The following is a 23,504-nucleotide window of genomic DNA, read 5'->3' on the forward strand; positions in this document are numbered from 1 at the left end:
CGCCAGCAGTCGGCATAGCCACGTGGCGCCGTCAGCCCTGACGGCAGGCTTTGCCGACTGCTGGTTCCTCGGCAGTCGGCAAAGAATTTTTTTTTCAAAAATTGTTTGCCGACTGGCCGCCAGCTCGGCAGTCGGCAAAGAAAGAAAATATTTTTTTTTTGAAATGTTCTTTGCCGACTGCTTTCGGAGTTGCAGTCGGCAAAGATTTGACCTCTTTGCCGACTGCCTCCCATTGCAGTCGGCAAAGACTCTGTCCTGGGGTTTTTTTGCCCAGCTTTGCCGACTGCTGGAATTTTTTTTTGCTTTTGTTTTCTGTTTTCTCGCATCAAAACCCTGCAAAATCACAAATTATAATCCAATTTCACCAGAAGCACCGGTAGCACCATTTATATCACAATTTCATCACATTTGTCGCCAACATCACCACATATATCACAATAACGCACAACATCACATATATCTCACATATATGTCACAATAACAACCACACAAGTGCATTACAACCATCACATGAAGTCCAACACGTCGAACACCACAAGTCGACGTCCATCACACGAAGTTCAACATAACAAGTCTAGGTCCATAACGAAGAAAAGAAATACATGACAACAACTTCGACGATACGGTGGATACATGATAACAGAATCGACAAGTACCTAGCTCGTCGCGCCGTCCCCGGTCTCGTCGTCCGCTCCGCCCCCAGAGCCCCCAGGGTTTGCCCACGGAAACCCCCTTGGACCAAACTGAGGCGCCTGCGCGTACTGCCACCCTCCGCGCATCGGCGGCCACGAGTACGTCGGAGGAGGGCCACGCGGAGGTGGATACGGTGGATAGGGTGCAGGTGGTGGATACGACATCATCTGATAGCCGGGACCTCCAGGAGACGGGTTCGAACCCGCCGACTGTACCTACACAAGTTAAACGCCAAGTGATGTCATTAGTATCTGCAGCATGGACGCACAAGTTAAAGCAAGAGTCAATATACTCACCGGGGTCCCTCCAGGAGCGACAGGAGCAGGCACAGGAAAAAACTCTGGAGGAGGAGGCGGTGGAGCGAACATTGGAAGAGGAGGCGGTGTAGACGCCCCGGGCGTCTGCATGGACTGGAAGAAGCTGGCCATGTTCTGCATCTGAGTGTTGTAGTGCTGCTGTAGGCTTTGCTGGTAAGCCATCTGTTGCGCCATCATCTGCGCGTGCAACGTGGCGATCCTCTCCTCCATCTTGGCCTCCATCTGGGCCTGCAATATTACATCCGCAGTGTTGATTGTATGTACAGGTGCGAAACGAGTGAACGACGAACGAAACGGCACTTACCTGTGACTACATGTGGCGGAAAGAGGGGTCATACCGCAGGTGCCGGTGAAGAAAGGCTAGCGGGGCAGTGCCGAGTCGTGCTCCTCCGGCTAGCCTCCAATGGGAGCCCTCCTGAAAAAGAAAAACAATTAGTGAGAACGAAAAATTTCGGCAGCACCTCCCCTGTACGGGAAGGTTACCAAACCTGCAAGAAAAGACGGCACGATGGCCGACAAACACATATACATGTCAGGCACGATGGCCGACAACCACAAATGTATTTCCAATCCATGCAGAAGAATATAAGCAGGTATTAACAAAGTAAACTACTACTACTAGTAGTACTACTACCTCGTTGTCACGGACGGCGTCACCGGCGCGTGGAGCAGAGGCGCGCGTGAGGACGGCGAGGCGAGGCGAGGACGGCGCGGCGAGGCGAGGACGGCGAGGCGAGGACGGCGAGGCGAGGACGGCGACGCAGGGCCAGCGGACGGCGAATGGCGCGCGGACGGGCGGACGGCGCGCGGACGGCGGACGGAGCGAGGCACGCCGGATCGGGGCGGGGCGAGGCGAGGACGGCGCGGCGAGGACGCCGCGGGGGTGGCCCAGCGCGGGGGGGGAGCGCCGGGGGAGGGGGGGCGCCGCCGGGGATGCCGCCTGCCGCCCGGGGAGGGCACAGCGCGGGGGGGGCGCCGCCTGGGAGGGCCGCGCCGCTCGGGGGAGGCGCCGCGCCGCCTTGGAAGGGGGCATCGGCCGCGGGGAGGGCGCGCGCGGCCGCCGGGAGGGGGCCGCGCGGCCGCCGGGGGGCGCGCGCGGCCGGGGAGGAGGAGGGATTCCCAGCGCGGGAGAGAGGGAGGGGAGGGGCGGGGGGATGGGGAGGGCGCTGGGTGGGGGGATGCGCGCGGCCGTCGGGCACGGCGTCGATGGCGGGGGCGGCCTGGGTGCGGGCGGCGGGCGAGTGTCTGGGGTTATTTGGGGCAGGCGGGCGGGATTTTGGGGCTAGGGGGAGGGCGGTGCCGAGGCGGATAAGGCGACGTTTTTCTTTTTTTTTTATTTTTTCCCTTTGCCGACTGCCAGCATGTGACGCAGTCGGCAAAGGTCTATTATTTTTTTTTTCAAAAAATTATTTTTTTAAATTTTTTTTAAAAATACTTTGCCGACTGCTCTGCTCCCTGGCAGTCGGCAAAGGTTATTTTTGATTTTTTTCTCAGAAATTCTTTGCCGACTGCCATCCTCCCTGGCAGTCGGCAAAGGCTCTTGCTCGAAACTTTCTCAAATTTTTACCACAGCCTTCGCATGCGATGACAAGACACGTCGTCAAGTTTCGTCATTTTCGGACTCCGTTTCGATTTTATAAAATTTAAAAACACTTTTCACGCGCGTGGCTCGGCGTGTTCCGACACCAACACGGTCGAAATTTCACGCGAGGCCCCGCACACGGCCTCAACATGCTCCAAACATCATGAATATCATTTTCTGAATGGCCGGATTCCATTATTTCATGTACCTGCAGTTCAAATCTGGAGTTGCCGGAAAAAATCAAAGAAACAGAAAAAATCTACGGAATATAGCAAAATAAATCAAAATGATCCCAAACTTGGAATATATCATGTACTTACTGTATCAAGGCAACACAAAAAACTGGGATCGAAAATCAAAAAAAATAAAAATTCTTTGCCGACTGCCAGGGAGGATGGCAGTTGGCAAAGCCTGCGCCTTTGCCGACTGCTGACGGAGTGGCAGTCGGCAAAGGTGATGGTGTGGATGGCGTCAACCATGGCCTGCCTTTGCCGACTGCAATTCTTTGCCAACTGCCTGGCAGTCGGCAAAGCCAGGCAGTCGGCAAATCCTGCTTTGCCGACTACAGGAAATTCCAGTTGGCAAAGGGACCTCTTTGCCGAGTGTCGAAAAAAAACAGTTGGCAAAGAAAATTGCAGTCGGCAAAGAGCAGTTTCCTATAGTGATTGTGAGCTATAAAAATATTATTGTGAGCTATGTGCTATAGAAAACTGTATGTTGTCTAGTTTAAACAAGTATAGGACCTACCCCCTCTCTCTCTCTCTCTCTCTCAATAGCTCTTTATTTTCACCCATTTTCAACGAGCTTTCAAAATTGTACTGCACGAAAGCAGTTGCTTCTGAAAAAGCAACTTTGTGTTTCAGCTGTTTGGTTGACGAACGCGTTCTGCTTTTTGATAGCTGAAGCACTTTACACAGCCTAATATTGATGTTAACATCTAGAGCATCATATTACTTTCCTTAATTCTCAATGAAGATTTGGTTCAACGACTTATAGATAATAATATATGTTTTTCTAAAACTTTGGTTAAAATTAGAAAAACTTAACTTATGAGAGATAGAGTGAACCATATATAATTTAGAATGGAGGATACATATATATACGGGAGATTGTGCCGATTTCAGTGCCTTGGAGGAGGACGTAGGCTGGTACGCGTTACATCATGGAGAATTAAGTAGGACAGACAGTGGGTTGTCACATACAATACAATGGCAATTTAGTCAAGTAAATTAATCTAGCTGCCCGTGCGATGACTAATCATGACAAATGGAATTGTGGGTGAAACGATTAGTATATAGGTTAGATGGTTCCATTTGCCAAACAAATATACGAGGATGATGCATGACTTTGAGCAACGAACCATCATTCTCAGGCGTTGCACTTTTGCACATTTCCAGATCAAATGGGAGAAGTGGTAAAAAAAACACAGACGGCAAGCTGCCATGTCTATTTTTCATAATATAGGTAGTTTTGTATACATCGTCATGCCATCACGGAGTCCCCGGCCCCCCCAGCGCTCCTCCTCTTTTGCCACCACCTTAGATTTAGTGGCGGCAACAGCTCTTAACGACACTCATTGCACTTGCCTTCCCTATCTCACCCTAGTCTCCTTCTAGGTCGGTGTCTTCTACCGATGGCCGCCTCTATATGCCTCCCCTCACTCTGTTCCTCTCTATCGTGATAGAGGCGGCTTCAACAACTTGCTGTGTGTGTCGCCCATGGTAGGTGGATCCATGACACGCATCCATGGTGGAGGCAGCGGACGTCCATGACTCCGGCGAGATATGCTTCGATCCATGGTGGAGGCAGCGGACTTTGACTTTTGACAAGAATTTCTCTCCGGGTTTTTTTTTCTTTGCATGATCCATGTTGTAGCTCAGCTCATTGTGGCTTGGTCGTACCGATGACCACGTTTCCGGCCAGGACCTTTTAACTTTGGATGTGGCATGCATGGGCGACACAGTGGAAGGGAAGGGAGAACACAACTGTCATCTGCGTACAATCTCGTTTTCGTTCCAATCAGAAGGGTTTTAACGTATAAATCACTCTTTCCAATCAGGAAAAAAGTGCACAAAAAGTATTCTTAAAAGTGCATGCACCCTTCTTCGCATGGACCCAGTCTTCAGCGGAGACAATCAATCAATATATTGAAAAGGACGGACAGTACTACCGCTGCTGTGGTAGTGGTATATGCATGCTTGATATACAAGAAGCTGTTGAGCCTGCCCACAGGCTCCTGTTGCGTTGACATGCGTTATTCATGCGCTGATCGGTGTTGACTTGTGGCCATCCAAGTATCCAACCAAGACATCTATCCAATAGCTACCTATAATATATTTTGCCTGTCTATATGCATGTATTAATTAATTGCCAAAGAGAGCTCGGTCTAGATATTGTCGCTTGCCACCTTCCGGAACGTGAGCATGCAGTCAAATTCTCCGTGTGGTGCTCCTGCACTGACCACGTTTGGTTTTAGCTGCTGTGCACGTACCTTGCGAACGCGCATGCAGCCTAGCAGCACGCACTGGAAGTTGACGACGGAAAGGCAGCTGCCCGCGAGCTTCGGACCATGCAGAGGCGCCGGCGAGCTCTTCGGGAGGATGGGACGGAGGGGAGAACATTAGGCGGCAAAAGTGCACAAATTTCCTGGAAAAGTTCTCCCATTTCGGCTAGAAAAGTGCAAAAGCTCATCGCCAAGAAAATGATGGCCCAGCATATATATTTCCTCGTATTTCTTTGCTATAATCAGTGGATGGCGCCGGTGGACGAGGACCCCTGGTGTTGGGGCCGAAGGCGTTCCTCTACTTGCCGCCGTGGCCCCGACGATGGCCGGAGTGCTGGGAGGACTGGCCGCCCTGCCCGTTGTTGGTGCCACCCGAACCGCCACCACCGGTAGGAGGTCGTGGGGCGGCGTTGGGAGCAGCAACGAGGGCGGACGGTGGTGGTGGGGCGGCATCGGTCTCGGCAGTGACGTCGTCGATGTCGATCTCCTCGAGGAGGAGGAGCGTGCGGGCCTGCTGAAAGGTGGGAAAGGGTTGACACATCTTCAGGTTGGAGACCATGGGCCAGAACTTGCCACTGAGTCCGCGGAGAAGTGTGAGGACGAGGGTACGGTCGCCGATGGGGTCGTCGAAATCGGTGAGGGCCACGGCCATTGTCTCGAGGCGGCGGCAGAAGTCGGTGATCGATGACGCCCCCTGCTTAGCCGTGCGGAATTCAACAGAGAGCAGCAGGGCGCCTGACTCGCGCTGGCCAATAAAATCATTCTCGAGGAAGGTCCAGGCGACGCGCGCGTTAGGGTTGCGCAGCATCGCCGATTGCTGGAGGTTGCCGTGGATGGTGCCGTAGATCCAGGTGAGGACGGTGCAGTCCATCTGCATCCACGCCGAGCAATCAGCGTTGACCACGTCAGTGAGAACGTGATCGGTTAGGGCATACTTGCCCAAGACAACGAGGAAGAGGGTGGCGCGCCATTGGTTGTAGTTATTGGCGGTGCGATCCAACACCATAGGCACAAGAACCTTGATGTTGAGGACAGCGAGGGCTTGGGTGTGGACGACGGCGTGCTTGGCCTCATAGGCATCAAGGGCGACGGTGTGATCGGTAGTGGCTTTCTCCGCAGCTTCCCACGCGACATGGAGACGGGCCTCCGCGGCATCGCGCTCGAGCTGCTCATGTTGCTCGCGTGCCTAGCGCTCGGCCTCGGTTTCAGCCATGGGAGCGGGGACCTGGCAACATCACGGCGACGACGACGCTAGGCGCGATCGGCGAGATCAACGGCGACAGGTGAGATCGGGCCGGCGAGCGAGGGCTCCGCGGCGGCGCGCAATGAAGGATGGGGGCCAGCGAGCGGGGAGGCTCTGAGGCGGCACGGTGGATCGGCCGACGAACGTGGGGTTCGGCAGCGGCACGATCTAGGGTTTGCTGAAGCGCGGAGAGGTTGTAGGAGCAAACCGTCTCGATGATACCATGAGAACATATGAATTGGGGAATACTCAATGTATTACTTAGAGGAAATCAGTGCATACATATAGGCACGGTGGGGAGCCTGGGTCGGCAGGCCCACGGGTCGGTTTACACTCTAACACATTGATTATAAGACCTTGGACATTTCTAGAGAAAATTAAGTTGGCTGAAGGAATAATTAATATTGTAATCGGCTGTTCCATGCTACGAATCTGTATTATTCCTAGTTGTGCCGTATCCTCGTTGCCATGTATCACATTCCCAAACAAGGGGGGGGGGGGGCGAGAAGTCCCCGCATGAATAATTTTCCACTGATACCGGCGAAGCCAGGAATAGAGGGTGCTGAGCACCTAGTATAGGGCGACCCTTGAAGGTTAATGAAGTACATGAGATGTGAGAGAGAGAAGGATTACAATACTTAACAAAACAACAACATGATTCAGCTACCAGCTCTGCCTACTAACCGAAGCAAGTGCAAGCAATGCTTCCTAACCAGTGCCACCACCAATGACATATTCTGAAGAACTCTAGCCCACATATAGCTGTAAGGTATTGAGTTGGATCCAACAGATGACAGCTAAAAAGCTGTAAGGCATTGAGTCGGAGCCAGCAGACGGTGGCCATGAGTAGCATCGCCTAAGAGCGCATATGGGCTCCAACCGACGCCCACCAATGCCATTTGAGGGAAGGAAGCCTCAAAGGGGGAGGACTACCAGGTGGAGAACGGGGAGATCCAGAGAAGGAGATCAAGGTCCCTGTAACCTAGCATATGATGAGGCGGAGTACTCGAGTGATCTGGAGGATGGCAGAGCAAGTCGTTGATATGCACGCGGATCTTGCCATCTAAGCATGCGGCCCGGCCAGTTCATATGCATGCACGCGATCTTTGTAGCTAGTGATATAGGAAGTATATGGTATATCGATCACCAGTAGCAATGCAACAACATGCGGCTGTTCCAAATCCACAATGGAGCCAACGCACATATACCAGCAGCATTATACACCAAGGAAAAAAAAAGCTAGCTTTTGATGCTATATCAGCAGAGATTTATTGGCAACTCGATCTCGATTGATCGAGACCTACGTGTAACTCCTGTAAAATGAGCTAGGGTCCTAGCTATATCTTACAGTAGTGGAGCTTGCTCGCGCATGCAGGACAGGCTAACAACGCACAAATTGAAGCTTGTAAGTTCGGCAGGGGAACTGGCTTTAGTCCTGGTTTTTCAACCGGGACTATAAATCCAGGACTAAAGATCCTGGCCTTTAGCCTTTAGTCCTGGGTCATATAATCGGGACTAAAAGTCCATTCTCAGAAGAAAAATAAACGAAATTGTAGGGAGACCTCTCTTGCGATGTGTGAGATTCGAACCCAGGACATCTTTCCTCGCGCATAAACTCCTTACCAATTTAGCTGTACACATGTGACAGGGTCCTGGACACTCTCCTTTTGAATTGACCTGTGGGGTACCTTTAGTCCCGGGTGGGAGACCTTTAATCCGGGTTGGTGACACCTACCGGGACTAAAAGGTCACCCTTTAGTCCTGGTTGGTATTACCAATCGGGAAGGACCTTTAGTCCGGGTTGGTAACACCAACCGGGACTAAAGGTGGCCTGCTGCGAAAGCATGCCAGGACAGAGGCCTTTAGTCCCTGTTGGTAGCTCCAACCAGGACTAATTATTCCTTTACTCCCGGACGAAAAAAATACCAAGACTAAAGTCTAAAATCGAAGTGGATGAAAGGTCATGCATGCATGCTTGGCCATGAACTAGAAAGTCTTTATTGACGGATTTAGGAGTTCCACTCGTGACAGCCTTACTTTAATTCCGAAGATTTTAACTGCAAAGACGAAATTACTAAATGCCCATGCAAATAAAATAATACGTTAAGAGCATCTCCAGCAAAATAAGAGTACTCTGCCCCAAAAGAAGTTACTCGGGGAGCCCCAAAATGCTTTTCGATTCGAGGAAAGAACTACTATAGCGGAATGAGAAAACTTAATCCTAATAAACCCTCGTACATGTGGAATTGACTATATGCTTTATTTTGCCATTAGATGGTTTCTAGCACAAAAAAGGGAGGAACTCTTCTTTTGACCAGGCACACCGTGAGAGAGCGAGATTAACCAGATCCAGGAGTGGACATCATAGAATATGCCTCACACAACCTAGTTCATAATTGTAGCGGTGCTCCAGGCACCCCAACGGAGAAGATATGTGGGTGTTGTATTCGGTAACACGAGATCGAATCTTCTTCGCCCACCACACAAACGTCGACCGCCTCTGGACTATATGGACATGGCTTTGCCCATGCAACACCAATTTTGCCCGTGCAACACCAATATGTGCTCAAGTGACAACGTGCACCAGTGCAAGAGTTACATCATCTCCCCTCCTCCAACCCCTCTCGACTAATGGGTAGGGGGCTTGAGCCCCCCTACCAGGGGTCCCGATAGAGTTGGATCCACCCTATTGTTAGCCTGAACATTCATCCACATGACCATATGAGAAGGGAATAAAAGTTTGAGGACACCATCAATTTATGTTTTTACGTTTAATATCCACCGGCGCGCCGAGGTGGTGCTCATGGATGCCACGGACACCCCGCTCCTGTCCATGCGCCGCAAGAGGAGGCTCGGCGTGCTGTCGGAGCGCTGGGTCATCTACGACGGCGATGCTGCCGCGGATGCGGAGGAGACGAGCACCACCACCAGCAAGCCGCTCCTCTCCGTGCGCAGCCACAGGGCATCGTCCAAGATGAAGGCGCTAGCCTATGTGACGCCCCTGCTAGCTTCTTCCTCGTCATCTCAGGCCACCGTGCCACCGCCGGGGCCGAGGCATCGTATGTGGTGGACGGCTCGTACGGGCAGCGAGCCTGCGCCGTGCGGGACGCGTGCGGGGACGTCGTGGTGGCCGAGGTCCGCCAGAAGCTAGGAGGCCATGGTGGGGGACGACGTGTTCCAGCTCGTGGAGGGCCCACGCTTCGGTGCGAAGCTGGCCATGGGCCTTGTCATCGCCCTCGACTAGATGTTCGCCGGTGGGCGCTCGGCCGCCAGGACCCTATCCCTGCTGGGCAGGACATGGCACTACTACATAAACAATATATAGCAACGCCTCTTTTTTTTTTAGGGGCGGCTCTATATTGAGCTGCCCCTATTTGTAGGGTGGCTGGATGACGCTGAATAGCAAAAATTAAGTACTAAAATTTAAATTTTTTCAAATGACCTCGAATGGATAAATGACTAAAATAAAAGTTGTAGATCTCGAAAAGTACTTTGATGTTTATAACTTTTCTATTTCAAATCATTTACTGTTTCAAAATGCTATTAGAAATTTAATTTTTAAGTTGTTGAATAACTCTGATTTCTCCTTTTAATCTCTGGCTAAAACTTGTAACTAGTCTTTTCTCCTTCATACAAACTTTAAATTTGATGATTTTTTTTTAAAAATTTTAAACTCATGCTTTATTAATTTATTGTGTTATTACGGCTATTATTTTGGTCATCTTTCCATGTGACTTTATTTTATCAATTCAATATTTGAATTTCAAAAAATGGCAACTTGATACAATATTTTGAAAGAGTAAATGATTTCAAATGAAAAAGTTGTGAACATAAAAGTTGTAGAACTAATCAAGATCTACAACTTTTATTTTATCATTTCTTTATCCGAGCAAGTGATGGTAAACATTGTTCATAAATTTACGTATCTCTCGTATAGTTTCATAAACTATAAGAGAGATATGTAAATTTATGAACAATATATACTACCACTTTGTCGGATGAACAAATGACCAAAATAAAAGTTGTGGATCTTGATGAGTGCTACAACTTTTATTTTCATGACTTTTTTCAGCTGAAATCATTTACTGTTTCAAAATATTGTTTGAAGTAGTCATTGTTGTAACACGGCCTCCGAGAGTGGCGGAGACCTACGCGGCCAACAGTTCGCAAAGACGTCTCCGACCAACTACCCAAGCAAAGGCCCAGCTACCACGCCTCCAGACCCAGAAAGATGACGGTTTCTCAGACTGCTTGCAGGACGCTGCTGGTGACTCTGGCGCAGCCTCCGCCCGGTTAGCTCGTAGGCGTCTCCGGGCGGAGGGGGCGGAGGCCGCCCCGCTGCAAAGCTAATCAAGTACCAACGTGTGTGTGCAGGTAACCAGAGGAAGGCGCTCGTAGACGGCGCGGGCGCGCTGGTTCGGCCTCCGCTCGTAGGGGCAGAGACCCAAGCAGGAGGACGACAATACTGGGCGTCGGGGGTCTGCGGCCTCGGCGTCCCAGGGGCGGAGACCGACGGCGGAGGTCCAAAGGCCCATCGCCGAATCCTGAGGCCTGATGGGTCGGCTGATCGCGCAGGCCCAGTACCTAAGGGCAGCATGACAAGATTACCCCCGAGAGGAAAGGCGAGTAGTGGAATATTCTAAGAATGTACTGTAGCAATTGAAGGGTACTAATGTAAACTCTGTAAAAGTGGTAGTTGAGCCCTATAAATAGGGAACACTTGTAACAGTACCGGTGGTTGGAAAATGAATGAATGAAACCCTAGTTTTACGTGCCATTTCCCTACACGCCCACTTGTTGTGCCTGTTTCCCGAGCCTCCGTCTAAGGGCAGCGCTTGGAGGGCGGAGGCCTCTACCTCCTCCGCACTGTCTGAGACCGTAAGTCTCAACATCTGCCGAAGGTGACGCGTTGGCTTGGTATTCCATGCTCAAACCAAGCACGGTCTATTCTTGGGTAAACCTCCAGAACAAGATATTGGCAAATTTCAGTAGAACGCAGCCTACCCTTCTTCCAAGCCCTGAGGGGCAGAGACAACTTCGAGTGGGGGTCCAAGCAATTGGAGGCATTTCATAACTTGAAAGAGTATATGGCAAACTCACTGGTGGTCTCCGTCCCAGAATCGGACAGCCACCTATTGCTATATGTGGCGGCCTCCGACCATGCAGTCAGTGCAGTCTTAGTTCACGAGCTGGAAAAAGAATCAGGTAAAACTCAAAAGCCAGTTTATTTTATCTCAGAAGCACTGTCCGGAGCCAAGCTAAACTACACTAAGGTAGAAAAAGTTGCCTACGCGGTGCTGATGGCATCAAGAAAACTAAAGCATTATTTCCAAGCCCACGAAATCTCAGTCCCAACATCGCTGCCACTGCAAGACTTGCTCAGAAACAAAGAAGCCTCCGGCAGAATAGGCAAATGGGCTACAGAGCTATCACAGTTTGGTATCTCGTATGTTCCCAGAACAGCAATCAAATCACAAGCACTAGCTGATTTTGTAGCAGATTGGACACCTACGACAGAGCCCAAGGCACAACCAACCACTCAAGGCTGGATAGCATTCACGGATGGAGCCTGGGGCCAAGCCAGAGCAGGAGCCTCCGCCGTCCTAACGGCACCCTCCGGCGTCAGACTAAAATACGCAGCATGGCTAGAGTTCAAATCAACAAACAACATAGCAGAATATGAAGGCCTGATCCTAGCGCTCAGTAAAGCAAAGGCCCTTGGGGCAAAAACATTGACAGTCAAAATAGATTCTCAAGTGGTTACTGGCCAAGTAGAGAAAGAATACACAGCAAGAGAGCCAGAACTCATCAAATACCTATCCGTTGTCAGAAATTTGGAGCGGAGATTCGAGGGCTTCACCCTGAAGCACATCCCAAGATCAGAAAATGCAGAGGCAGATGAATTAGCAAAAGCTACGGCAAACAACCTGCCACTGCCACCAAACACTTTTTACCAGATCCTGAAGTCTCCGGCAACCGTGGAGACATCTAAGGCACCTAAGCCCATACTACACCTGCAAAATGAAGATTGGAGAAAGGCGATAACAGAATTCTTAGAAGGCAAAACCACCGAAGAAGATGAAGCAAAAGCAGCAAGAATGCAGGTCAGGGCAAGAAATTACACAATCATAGATGGTGTACTGTACAAGAAAGGAGTAGTCCAGCCTCTCCTCAAATGCATATCGCAGAGCAAAGGCATAGAGTTGCTTCAAGAAATACACTCAGGAATTTGCGGGTCGCACATTGGCTCTAGAGCATTATCAGCAAAGGCAATAAGGCAAGGCTTTTATTGGCCAACACACATACAAGACGCAGAGCAGACAGTCAGAACATGCAAAGCATGCTAAACATTCTCTCCTGGGCAGTCAAAACCATTGTCGGAGACACAGCTTATACCTCCGACATGGCCGCTACAAAGATGGGGTATGGACCTGGTCGGCCCATTACCACCATCCCAAGGAGGAAACAGATTCACAATAGTGGCAGTAGAATATTTTACAAGATGGATAGAAGCAAAGCCGCTGGCGAAGATAACCTCAGAATCTGTCAGAAAATTCTTTTGGCAAAATATCATTTGTAGATTCGGTGTACCGAGGATTCTGACAGTAGACAATGGAAAACAATTTGATTCAGAGAACTTCACAGAATTCTACAAAAGCATTGGGACAAAACTAGCCTTCGCCTCAGTATACCACCCAGAGTCCAATGGTGCTGTGGAAAGAGCAAATAGAATAGTGTTTTTAGCAATATCAAAAATATTGCTGGGCCTACGCAAAGGAAAATGGGTAGATGAATTACCCAAAGTGATTTGGTCACATAATACATCCATCTCAAGAACAACAGGATTCACACCATTCAAACTGCTTTATGGAGAAGAGGCCATGATGCCAGAAGAAATCAAGCACGAAAGCCTCCGCACAACAAGACAGCTAATGTTGCAAGATGAAGAATATGCAAAAGAAACAATAGAAGCCATAAGACTGGAAGCAGTCGAAAACATTGCAAAATATCAGTCCCAAACCAAGAAGTGGAGAGACTCTCAGGTGGTAAGAAAAGACATAAAACATGGAGACCTCGTACTCAGAAGAAAACCCAACGCACAACTTGTTGGCAAACTACAACCGAAATGGGAAGGCCCATACACAGCAACGGTAGCAGGCCACCCTGGCTCTTTCCACTTGATCGACAGCGAAGGTGTCACGACAACCCACACCTAGAATATTGACAGCCTCTGCAGATACTACATCTAGGCAATGTACCAAAGGGCAACCTCCGCAAATAATAAGCGGAGGCCCATCCGTTCATTTACCTTTCAGCTTTTTTTTTCTTCAACCCAAAAAATGTAAAAGAGCCTGTACTCTTTTCCTCACAGGGGAACTCCAAGCGGAGGTGAGATTTTTAACGAGGCAGGCTCAATGTAAAAATCCTCTAGAAGTATAAAGAGGTAATTCCCCAAAAGAACGCTTGAAAAGTCCAAAACCGAAAGCGGTCAGCTCTGGCGCCGTAATATTCGGTGAACAAAAATAAGCACAGGTCCTTTCAAAGCGCCGACCACAGGCATTGGCAATTTGAAACGACCTCTATGGCCAAACAGGCCTTCGACCTTGACAAAGACCTGTCTAGAGTCAGGCATCAAGGCAGAAACCACCTTGGCCAAACAGGCCTTCGACCTTGACAAAGACCTGTCCAAATTCAGGCATCAAGGCAGAAACCACCTTGGCCAAATAGGCCTCCGACCCTTGACGAAGACCTGACCAGATTCAGACATCTAGACAAAAACAACCTTGGCCAAACAGGCCTTCGACCTTGACGAAGACCTGAACAAATTCAGGCATCAAGGCAAAAACAACCTCGGCCAAATAGGCCTCTGACCTTAACAAAAACCATCCCAAGCATTAGGGGCAACACCATTATGGCGCTAGAACCAGGAAGAAGGTGTCCGCCATCGAAAACAGCAAAAAGAGGAAAATGTCTGACAAAACACTGTCACCATTATGGCGCTAGGCCTATTTACTTCAAAAGATCTCAAAAGGAATGAATAATTCAAGCAAGATATAGGCCATTAAAGCCAAGATACGTTCCAACTAACAATGTACCAAAAAGTTAACACCCAAAAGCCACCACCCCACTATAAAACGGGCTCCCCCATGCCCTTAAAACCTCAGTCAGCATAGGGCGTAAGGGGGAAGAAGGCAGAGCACAAGCACAAGCCACAGCAACAGCCATGGAGGCAGGCGTCTCCTTAGATATCTAAGTCGGCCATAGATATTGTACGAAAACTCGTAAAATCGGAGGCACCAGTAGACGGTCGGAGACAGTGGGAAAAGAGATAGGAACTACGGCACGGTGATGAACAGCGCAGGCCTATGGAAGAAGGGGGATATCGTATGAAATCTCATAACATCCCCCTAACGCCAGAGACCTAACCTGCCATCTCCACAAATGAAACATGTCCCACGGGTGTGCAGCGTCGGAGGCCCATACCACCAGACAGCTAAAACACCCAGCTAAAGAAATACCAAAAGTCTCCGCCGTCTGCACAAGCCACGCTAAACCCCCTATCGGATTACACACCGATTCAGCAAGCCTTGCCAGGCGGACTTCAAGTACGCCTCTGCCAGGCAAAAACACTGCCAACACTTCTACCCCAGCCATCAAGCAAGCACAGAGAAGGAGAGAACATGGGGCGGAGGTCCTGGCCACCACCTCTGTATCGCACACGTTCGCCCAAGCAAAGGCCCACGGTGTGCAAGCTCGGGACTAGACGAGATATGTAAACCAGCACAACAGACATAAGCCCCCGCACAAACAATCAAGAAAGTGAACCTATTTTGTATTCCATAAAACGTCAAGTACCATTCTTACAGGACACAAACTTACAATAAAATCCAAACTATTATGGCGGAGGTCTGCGCCAAGCAAGCGCGCGAGTAAACCCAGCGCGCTCGTCGTCTATGTCAAACTTAACTGACTCAAACACGTCGCACGCAACGCTGCGGGGAAAGGCCGAACGCCAATACTCCCAAAGCTCTCCGCTCACATAAATACCGTCATTGTAGAGAGTCAAAGGCGCAACATCTTGCGTAGGCTCCTGATTCAGAACCTGCGCAAGATTAAAATTTTCCACAAAATCATTCAGAACAAAAGAAACTTTATTTACAAGAGTCCAACTGGACTACAATATACAAGTCAAAATAGCTAAGTCCTACAAAGAGCCTAGACCTCCGGTGTCCCGGCCGCAGTAGAAGTCCCTAGAACGGAGCCCGCATCAACTGTGGGCGGGGACGGCGCCTGCGCCTCCGACCATCACCACCGCCGATCGTAGCGCCCACCGGAGCGCCAGCGGTGGCGGAGGTGTCGCCCGCGGTCGCCGAGTGCGGAACTGGTGGAGGTCTGCCCGCAAGACTTTTCTGCGCATCCTGTAGCACAGCCTAAAATATCAGGGGCACAGGCAATGAAAGCCTTCGTAGCTTCGCAAAAAGCAAGGAGAGAAAAATAGAGGCTACAAAGACTAGAAATACCTTCGCCCTCTTTTCCTCCACCAGTTTCCGGGCAGTAGGTCTCCCAAACAGAGCCCAAAAGTACCCAATGAAATTTCTCAAGGTTTTTCGCAAACTAAGAGAAGTCTCACCAAGCTCCTCCGGACCCGGCAGCGCTCCCTCCGGAATACTTTTGGTATGCGTACACCAGCCGCGCACCAAAAGCTTGGCGTAATTCGCTACTCCCACCAGCGCCCCGTAGTCCATGCAGGCATTAATCAGACTGGGGAGCTTTGCAAGGTGACGCTTTAGCCAGGAGGCGAGGGCGTAGACGTTGTCTTCCTCAGGAGGAGCAGAGGTTTCGCCTCCGAACTCGGCGACGATGGCTCGGTAATGGCCAACGGTTGAAGCAAGGACCCCTTTGACCGAGTCCAAATGCCTCGTCATCAAAGACAGCTGCTCCCCCACCGCAGCTGCGGATTCCTTCTCAGAGGCCAGCTCTCGCCGGAGACCCTCGGCCAACTCATTCGCCCTGCGGGTCTGCTTGGCGGACAAAGCTTCTACATCATGGGCCTTGGCGAGATCAGCCCTCAAAGCCTCTTTTTCTTGTTTCTTCTCCACCAGAGAAAGGCGGACAGCTGCAAGGGAGTTGGCCAAACCCCCTTTTTCACCTTCCAGGTGCTCGTTCTTCGCCTTGAGCGCTTTAATCGCAGTATCTCGGTCAGAGACCTCGCGAGTGCAGTGCTCTTCCATAACAATGGCCGTGTGATACCCCTGCGATTAGAAAGAATAAGACCAAGGCGATCAGCAATAGAAACAAAAACAAGTGTAAAGGCGAACATACACCAAAAAAGGCAAACCACCGAAGACGCACCAAGCTTTGGTGTTCTAGATGAACACGGAGAAGTTGGAAGAAATCCATGTCCCTCAGAAGCTGTTTGAAGCGATCTGTTCAAAGAAGAACAAACAAACACAAGACCATAAGGTGAGAAAAACAAATCTCACAATACATACACCAACTGCCAGAGACCACCTCCGACATCTCCAAGAACCCTAAGATAGCACTCTTCCCAACCTGAGATAGAAGTGTCGGAGGAGCCTGTGTAGCAAAAAAAAATAACAACAACAACAACTCAGGTCAGAGGGCCGATCAGAAATAGACAATAACAACAGGCCAAAAGACGAGTAAGATAAAAACACTCTACACTCACTCGGACCCAGCGTAATCAGCCCCGGATGCCCCGGACCAAACCTGATGCTGGCAGCGGCCGCTCGCTCCTCCGGGGTGAGGAGTCCAGCCATGACATCACCTACAAAGCAACAAGTACATGGTATTAGCACTTGGTAGAATACATAAACAAATAAACCGGGCGAAGACAGTAAACATAAAAATGTGCGCAAAACAAACATACTCATAAAAAGCCCAGGCTGGGCTGCCTGCCGAGCCCCCTGAGCAGAAGTCTCTGCCATATCATGCGGCGAAGGCCCAAGGGCCGGCTCTCCTTAGCCAGTGGCCTGGCGGTCAGAGGGCTCGAAGAAGACTGAGCCGCCGGGGCCTGCTCAGCAAGCACGGCCTTCGGCTGCCTGACGTCGGCCGCTGGCATGGGGCAAGGCACAACAATGGCGGGAGATGAAGGAGCGTGCTGCAAGGCAACCTCCGTGCCCTCTTCAGAACTTGAATACAGCCCGCCAAAAATGTCGGGCATAGGATCGGCGGCGCTAGCCTCCGGCTGTTCGGTGACACTCATAGCACCGTGTAAGGAGCGCGCCGGAGCAGCGCTGGCCCCCGGACGCTCCGCACCGCTCACAGCGCCACGCACAGGGTGCACCGGAGCTCCAGGAGAGCCGCGATCCCCGCCGCTCATGACCCGCACGTCCACTAATGGGACGGAGGAGCTCTAAATGTCTTCACTGCCGGTGGAGGCAACGCCAGCACTACCGGCCGAAGACGTGGCCGCCGCGATCAACAGAGCACCAGTCTTCTTCTTCTTTTTTGCAGGCGCCTGAGCAACAGCGGTGCCCTTCCTCTTCTTTGACTCGGCCTCTGCCGTAACATTCTTCGCGAAGGCCTTCTTCTTCTTCTTCTTCTCAATCGAAGCCAGGACCTCGGTGGGAACCTCACGCTCCCGGTAGACGATCCTGACCTCCTCAAAAACTCGATTGAGCCACGGCATGGTGCCTGCCATAGCTCTCTGAGATGTGTACTCACGCTCGGAAATTTTGCCAACCAACCCGACAACGGCTTCCTCAACCTCGGAGACAAAACTGTCCTCCATCACCCCTCCCCAAAGACTGCCCGAAGCGGGGGAAAGGAATCCTGGCCTCCAGCCCAAAAACGGGAACCTTCATCTGTTCCAGCGGAAAGGCTAGGTTTTCTCTGCCCAGGGGCCAGTAGTTGGAGGCCACCATCTCCTCCACCAGGTCACGGCCCTCGGAGTAGCGGCACGCAGACGCAAAAGCTCGGTCGCAAGCCTTCCTCATAGAAGACATCTCCTCCGGCAAATCCACGCGCGTATGCGGCACCATCTCTTCCATTCTTGAAGTCAATGGATACTCCGCGACCTCCGCACCATCCTCGGTAGTGCCGTGGACCCCGTATGTCTTTATGTAGAACCACTGCTCAAGCCAGCCGCGGTCCCACTTGCCCTTCTGGCAAAAAGAAATCTCCAGGCGGTCTACGCCTCGGTTCCTCTTCGACATAATGGTGCAACTACCATACTGGTAGGTCACCACCACCTCCTTGCCTTCTCGCACCTCCTTCTTCTTCTTCGGCTGCTTCTGTAGCTCGTAGTACGCGCAGAAGGTGTCCACATCTGGCTCGGCACCATAAGAAACACATGCACAGCAAAATTTGCTGAGCGTAAGGAAGGCTGTAGGGGTCAGATGGTGAACCTAGACGTTGAACGTCACCAACACCCGGCGAAGGAAGAGGACATAAGGAAAGTGGAGGCCGCAGGTGAAAAAGTCCCGAAACACCACCGCATATCCCTCCTCCGGCTCCAGAACGGTCTGGCCGGGCGGATGGATTTTTACCCTCGAAGAAGGAAAATATGATTCCTTCAACATCTCCGGGACCGCCTCTTCAGTAATGGAGGAGGGGCTGAAATCCCATGACTTTATTGCCATGTCTCTGGAATCCGCAGCGATCATGTCTCCGACGGACGCGGAGACACTCCCCAAATCCTCCTCCACTAGCTTTTCAAATTCCAACACAGAGGCGGAGGTGGAGGCAAGCATGCACTCCTCAAAGCGTGCACTCCAGCCGGTGGCCCTAACGCCGAGAAGGTGGTGATAGGGTCCGAAGAAGGCGGACCGGCGAGTATGGGCGGAGGCAGAAAAGAAAGTCACCGTGGCAGCAGCCTAGGCGGAAGACGCAAGCGGAAAGACGGAACGCGCGAAGAGAGCAGAGAGTGATTTCTCAGAGGCAAGGAAAGCGAATGAGCAGTGCGGGGGGGACCCCGCCACCGACCCCGCCCTTATATAGGCCGTGGGCAGGTGTTTCGGCGCCTGCCGCCCAACGGTCATCTTCGGAGAAGTTGCAAGGTATACAACGGAAAGCAATACGACGTAAACGGTCATAGCGTAGGACAACGGCTAGTTTTGCAGCCTAACGGCTACTATGACAAGACCAGCGGCCACGCCAGAGCGGGCCAGGGGGGAAACTGCGGGGATCGGTCGGAGACGTGACTACGCGCAGTCTCTGCCCCCGCGGACGTCCTTGCTTAGGGCGTTTTTGAGCTCACGACACGCTCGGGCGGACCGTGGTCTTAAAAGGGGGGAACTGTTGTAACACGGCCTCCGAGAGTGGTGGAGACCTACGCGGCCAGCAGTTCGCAAAGACGTCTCCGACCAACTACCGAAGCAAAGGCCCAGCTACCACGCCTCCAGACCCAGAAAGATGACGGTTTCTCAGACTGCTTGCAGGACACTGCCGGTGACCCTGGCGTAGCCTCCGCTCGGTTAGCTCGTAGGCGTCTCCGGACGGAGGGGGTGGAGGCCGCCCCGCTGCAAGGCTAATCAAGTACCAACGTTACCTATGTGTGTGTGCAGGTAACCAGAGGAAGGCGCTCGTGGACGACGCAGGCGCGCTGGTTCGGCCTCCGCTCATAGGGGCAGAGACACAAGCAGGAGGACGACAATACTGGGCGTCGGGGGTCTGCGGCCTCGGCGTCCCAGGGGCGAAGACCGACGGCGGAGGTCCAAAGGCCCATCGCCGAATCCTGAGGCCCGATGGGCTGGCTGATCACGCAGGCCCAGTACCTGAGGGCGGCATGACAAGATTACTCCCGAGAGGAAAGGCGAGTAGTGGAATATTCCGAGAATGTACTGTAGCAGTTGAAGGGTACTAACGTAAACTCTGTAAAAGTGGTAGTTGAGCCCTATAAATAGGGTACACTTATAACAGTACCGGGGGGTGGAAAATGAATTAATGAAACCCTAGTTTTACGTGCCATTTCCCTACACGCCCACTTGTCGTGCCTGTTTCCCGAGCCTCCGTCTGAGGGCAGCGCTTGGCGGGCGGAGGCCTCTACCTCCTCCACACTGTCTGAGACCGCAAGTCTCAACAGTCATTTTTTTAAATTCAAATTTTGAATGGTTCAAATAAATTCACATGAAAAGATTACCAAAATAAAAGTTGTAGATCTCAAAAAGTTATAGAACTTTGTGTTTGACAACTTTTTCATTCGAAATCATTTTGTTAAGGAAAACTACGTTTGAATTTCTCAAATTTGAAATTTGAATTTTTCAAATGACCTCGGATGGAGAAACAACCAAAATAAAAGTTATAGATCTAGAAATGTTATAGAACTTTGTAGTTGACAACTTTTTCATTTGAAATCATTTTATCAAGGAAAACTATGTTTGAATTTCTCAAATTTGAAATTTGAATAATTCAAACGACCTCGGATGGTAAAACAACCAAAATGAAAGTTGTAGATCTCAAAAAGTTATACAACTTTGTAGTTGACAACTTTTTGATTTGAAATCATCTTGTCAAAGAAAACTATGTTTGAATTTCTCATATTTGAAATTCAAATTTTGTAAATGACCTCGGATGGACAAGCAGCAAAAACGAAAGTTGTAGATCTTGAAAAGTTATACAATTTTGTAGTAGATAACTTTTTCATTTGAATTCGTTTAGGGTCTTCAATAATTAATTTAAATTTGGTTGAGGATAATACGAGGAGAAAGAAAATCCGTGATAAACACAAGTGAGCGTGAGGTGCAGTGGTTAGAGGAGTACCGCGTGAGGGGGAGGTCACGGATTCGATTCCCGCCAGTAGTGAAGCGCGTGAACCGCTCCTATAAATCAAGGATCACGATTTGATAGGAATGGCTAGACAAACTACCCCTATAAATACCTTAGAGCCACCCCTACAAACTTTGGCTCTACTAGTGTGGCCGGCGTAGGCGTAGCAGCAATGCCACTGCCAAGTGATAGACAACTTATCCATCAACGATGTGACATCTGTGATTTGTCAACCTCAAACTCTATTGGCTCAGTCACATGGAGTGGAGACATAGTCTACGTGTGTGTGCGCGTTCATAGAGAATGAGTGCACATACGTATTCATGGGCGTCTATATGTTTGTGGTAAAAAAGAAAAAAAAATGCAACGATGATGACGCGGTAAATGTTGAACCAACATAGTACCTTGTGAACAGAGCTGACACTTGGCACAACGACGTACACGCACTCAAAATTGACAGACAATATGCAAGCAGCTTCGTTCGAGCTTCGTTCCGTCCGCATCACAAGACAGCTTTAATTTTCTCAAGAAAAAAGTTATCAAATTTGACCCACAAACTTAGGCCCTGTTTAGATCTAAAAAATTTTAGGTTTTAGCTATTGTAGCACTTTCGTTTGTATTTGGCAATTAGTGTCTAATTAGGTTCGAAAGTTTCGTCTCGCGATTTCTCATCCAACTGTGCAATTAGTTTTTTTTCATCTACATTTAGTACTCCATGTATGTGCCGCAAGATTTGATGTGACGGGTACTGCGTAAAATTTTTTGGAATATAAACGGAGGCTTAGAAAAAGTGCAAAAGATTACACAATCCGAGGTACTGTACGGATGGACGTGCTGAGAAAGTGAGAAACAGTGGCTACAAGATAACCAAGGCCACGGGTTAACAACTAACGTCTCCTTCCTTGCGCACAAAGCACTGGACATATGTCTGAGGATCACGGAGAATGTTAGGCAACAAAAGTGCACGCACTTTCCTGTACAATGCAAGCTCATCCATTTATTTAGTAGGCCAGAAAAAAGTGCAAAAGTTCACCTGAAAACGATGGACCAACTGGCCGATCGAGAGAAAGAGAAACTACACTAGCTCTCGCACATATGTTGGTTCAACATTTACCGCGTCATCATCGTTGCATTTTTTTCTTTTTTTACCACAAACATAGACGCCCATGAATACGTATGTGCACTCATTTTCTATGAACGCACACACATGTAGACTATTTCTCCACTCCATGCGACTGAGCCAACAGAGCTTGAGGTTAACAAAGTCACCACAGATGTCTCATTGTTGATGGATAAGTTCTCTATCACTTGGCAGCGGCGTTGCTGCTACGCCTATGCAGACCACACTACTAGAGCCAGAGTTTGTAGGGGCGGCTCCAAGTCATTTGTAGGGACAGTTTGCCCAGCCACCCTAGCAAACCGTGGCTACAAATCCTCAATTTGTAGGGACGGTTCGCCAGCCGCCCCTACAAATTTTCAAAATTTCTCAAATCTGGGCATTTTTCGCGCGAAAATCACGCGCTTCGCTGTCTGCGGGATTCGAGCTCGTGACCTCCGCCTCACGCGGTACTTCTCTAACCACTGCACCTCATACTCACTTGTGTCTATCATGAATTTTCTTTCTCATCGTATTATCCTCAACCGAATTTAAATTGATTGTTGGTGACCCTAAACGAATTCAAATAAAAAAGTTATCAACTACAAAGTTGTATAACTTTTCAAGATCTACAACTTTCGTTTTTGTTGTTTGTCCATTCGAGGTCATTTACAAAATTTGAATTTCAAATATGAGAAATTCAAACATAGTTTTCTTTGACAAGATGATTTCAAATCAAAAAGTTGTCAACTACAAAGTTGTATAACTTTTCGAGATTTACAACTTTCATTTTGGTTGTTTCGCCATCCGAGGTCATTTGAAAAATTCAAATTTCAAATTTGAGAAATTCAAACGTAGTTTTCCTTGACAAAATGATTTCAAATGACCCTTTCCCACCTTTGAGGAGGCCCGCACGCTCCTCCTCCTCAAGGAGATCGACATCGATGACATTGCCGCCGAGACCGATGCCGCCCCACCACCACCGTTCGCCCTCGTTGCTGCTCCCAACGCCGCCCCACGACCTCTACCGGTGGTGGCGGTTCGGGTGGCACCAACAACAGGCAGGACGGGCAGCGCGACCAGTCCTCCTAGCGCTCTGGCCATCGTCGTGGCTGCGGCGGCAAGTAGCAGAACGCCTCCGGCCCCAACACCGGGGGTCCTCGTCCAGCGGCGCCATTCACCAACCCCTGGGCCGGTATGGTGCAGTTCTGGCCGTACCCGTATAGCCTCGGCGGCACACCGGGGGGCCCATCACCCTCCTCCAGCTGCCTTCGCCACCATGCCCCAGCAGCAGCAGTACCCAGCGTCGTACCTCTACCCCGTGCCACCACCGTCGCCAT

General features: G+C 50.2%; 1 protein-coding gene and 1 pseudogene across 1 annotated transcript; one reads left to right on the forward strand and one right to left on the reverse strand.

Annotated features, from left to right (window-relative positions):
* Positions 1-5,393: 5,393 nt before the first annotated feature.
* Positions 5,394-6,101, reverse strand: LOC136505651 (uncharacterized). Its single transcript, XM_066500817.1, has one exon. It carries the CDS (start codon positions 6,099-6,101, stop codon positions 5,394-5,396), a length of 708 nt encoding a protein of 235 aa, XP_066356914.1.
* A 126-nt stretch (positions 6,102-6,227) lies between these two features.
* On the forward strand, positions 6,228-9,663 carry LOC136505653 (protein LURP-one-related 8-like; annotated as a pseudogene).
* Positions 9,664-23,504: the final 13,841 nt, after the last annotated feature.

Source organism: Miscanthus floridulus, chromosome 14, assembly GCF_019320115.1.
Source record: "Miscanthus floridulus cultivar M001 chromosome 14, ASM1932011v1, whole genome shotgun sequence".
Taxonomy (NCBI): domain Eukaryota; kingdom Viridiplantae; phylum Streptophyta; class Magnoliopsida; order Poales; family Poaceae; genus Miscanthus; species Miscanthus floridulus.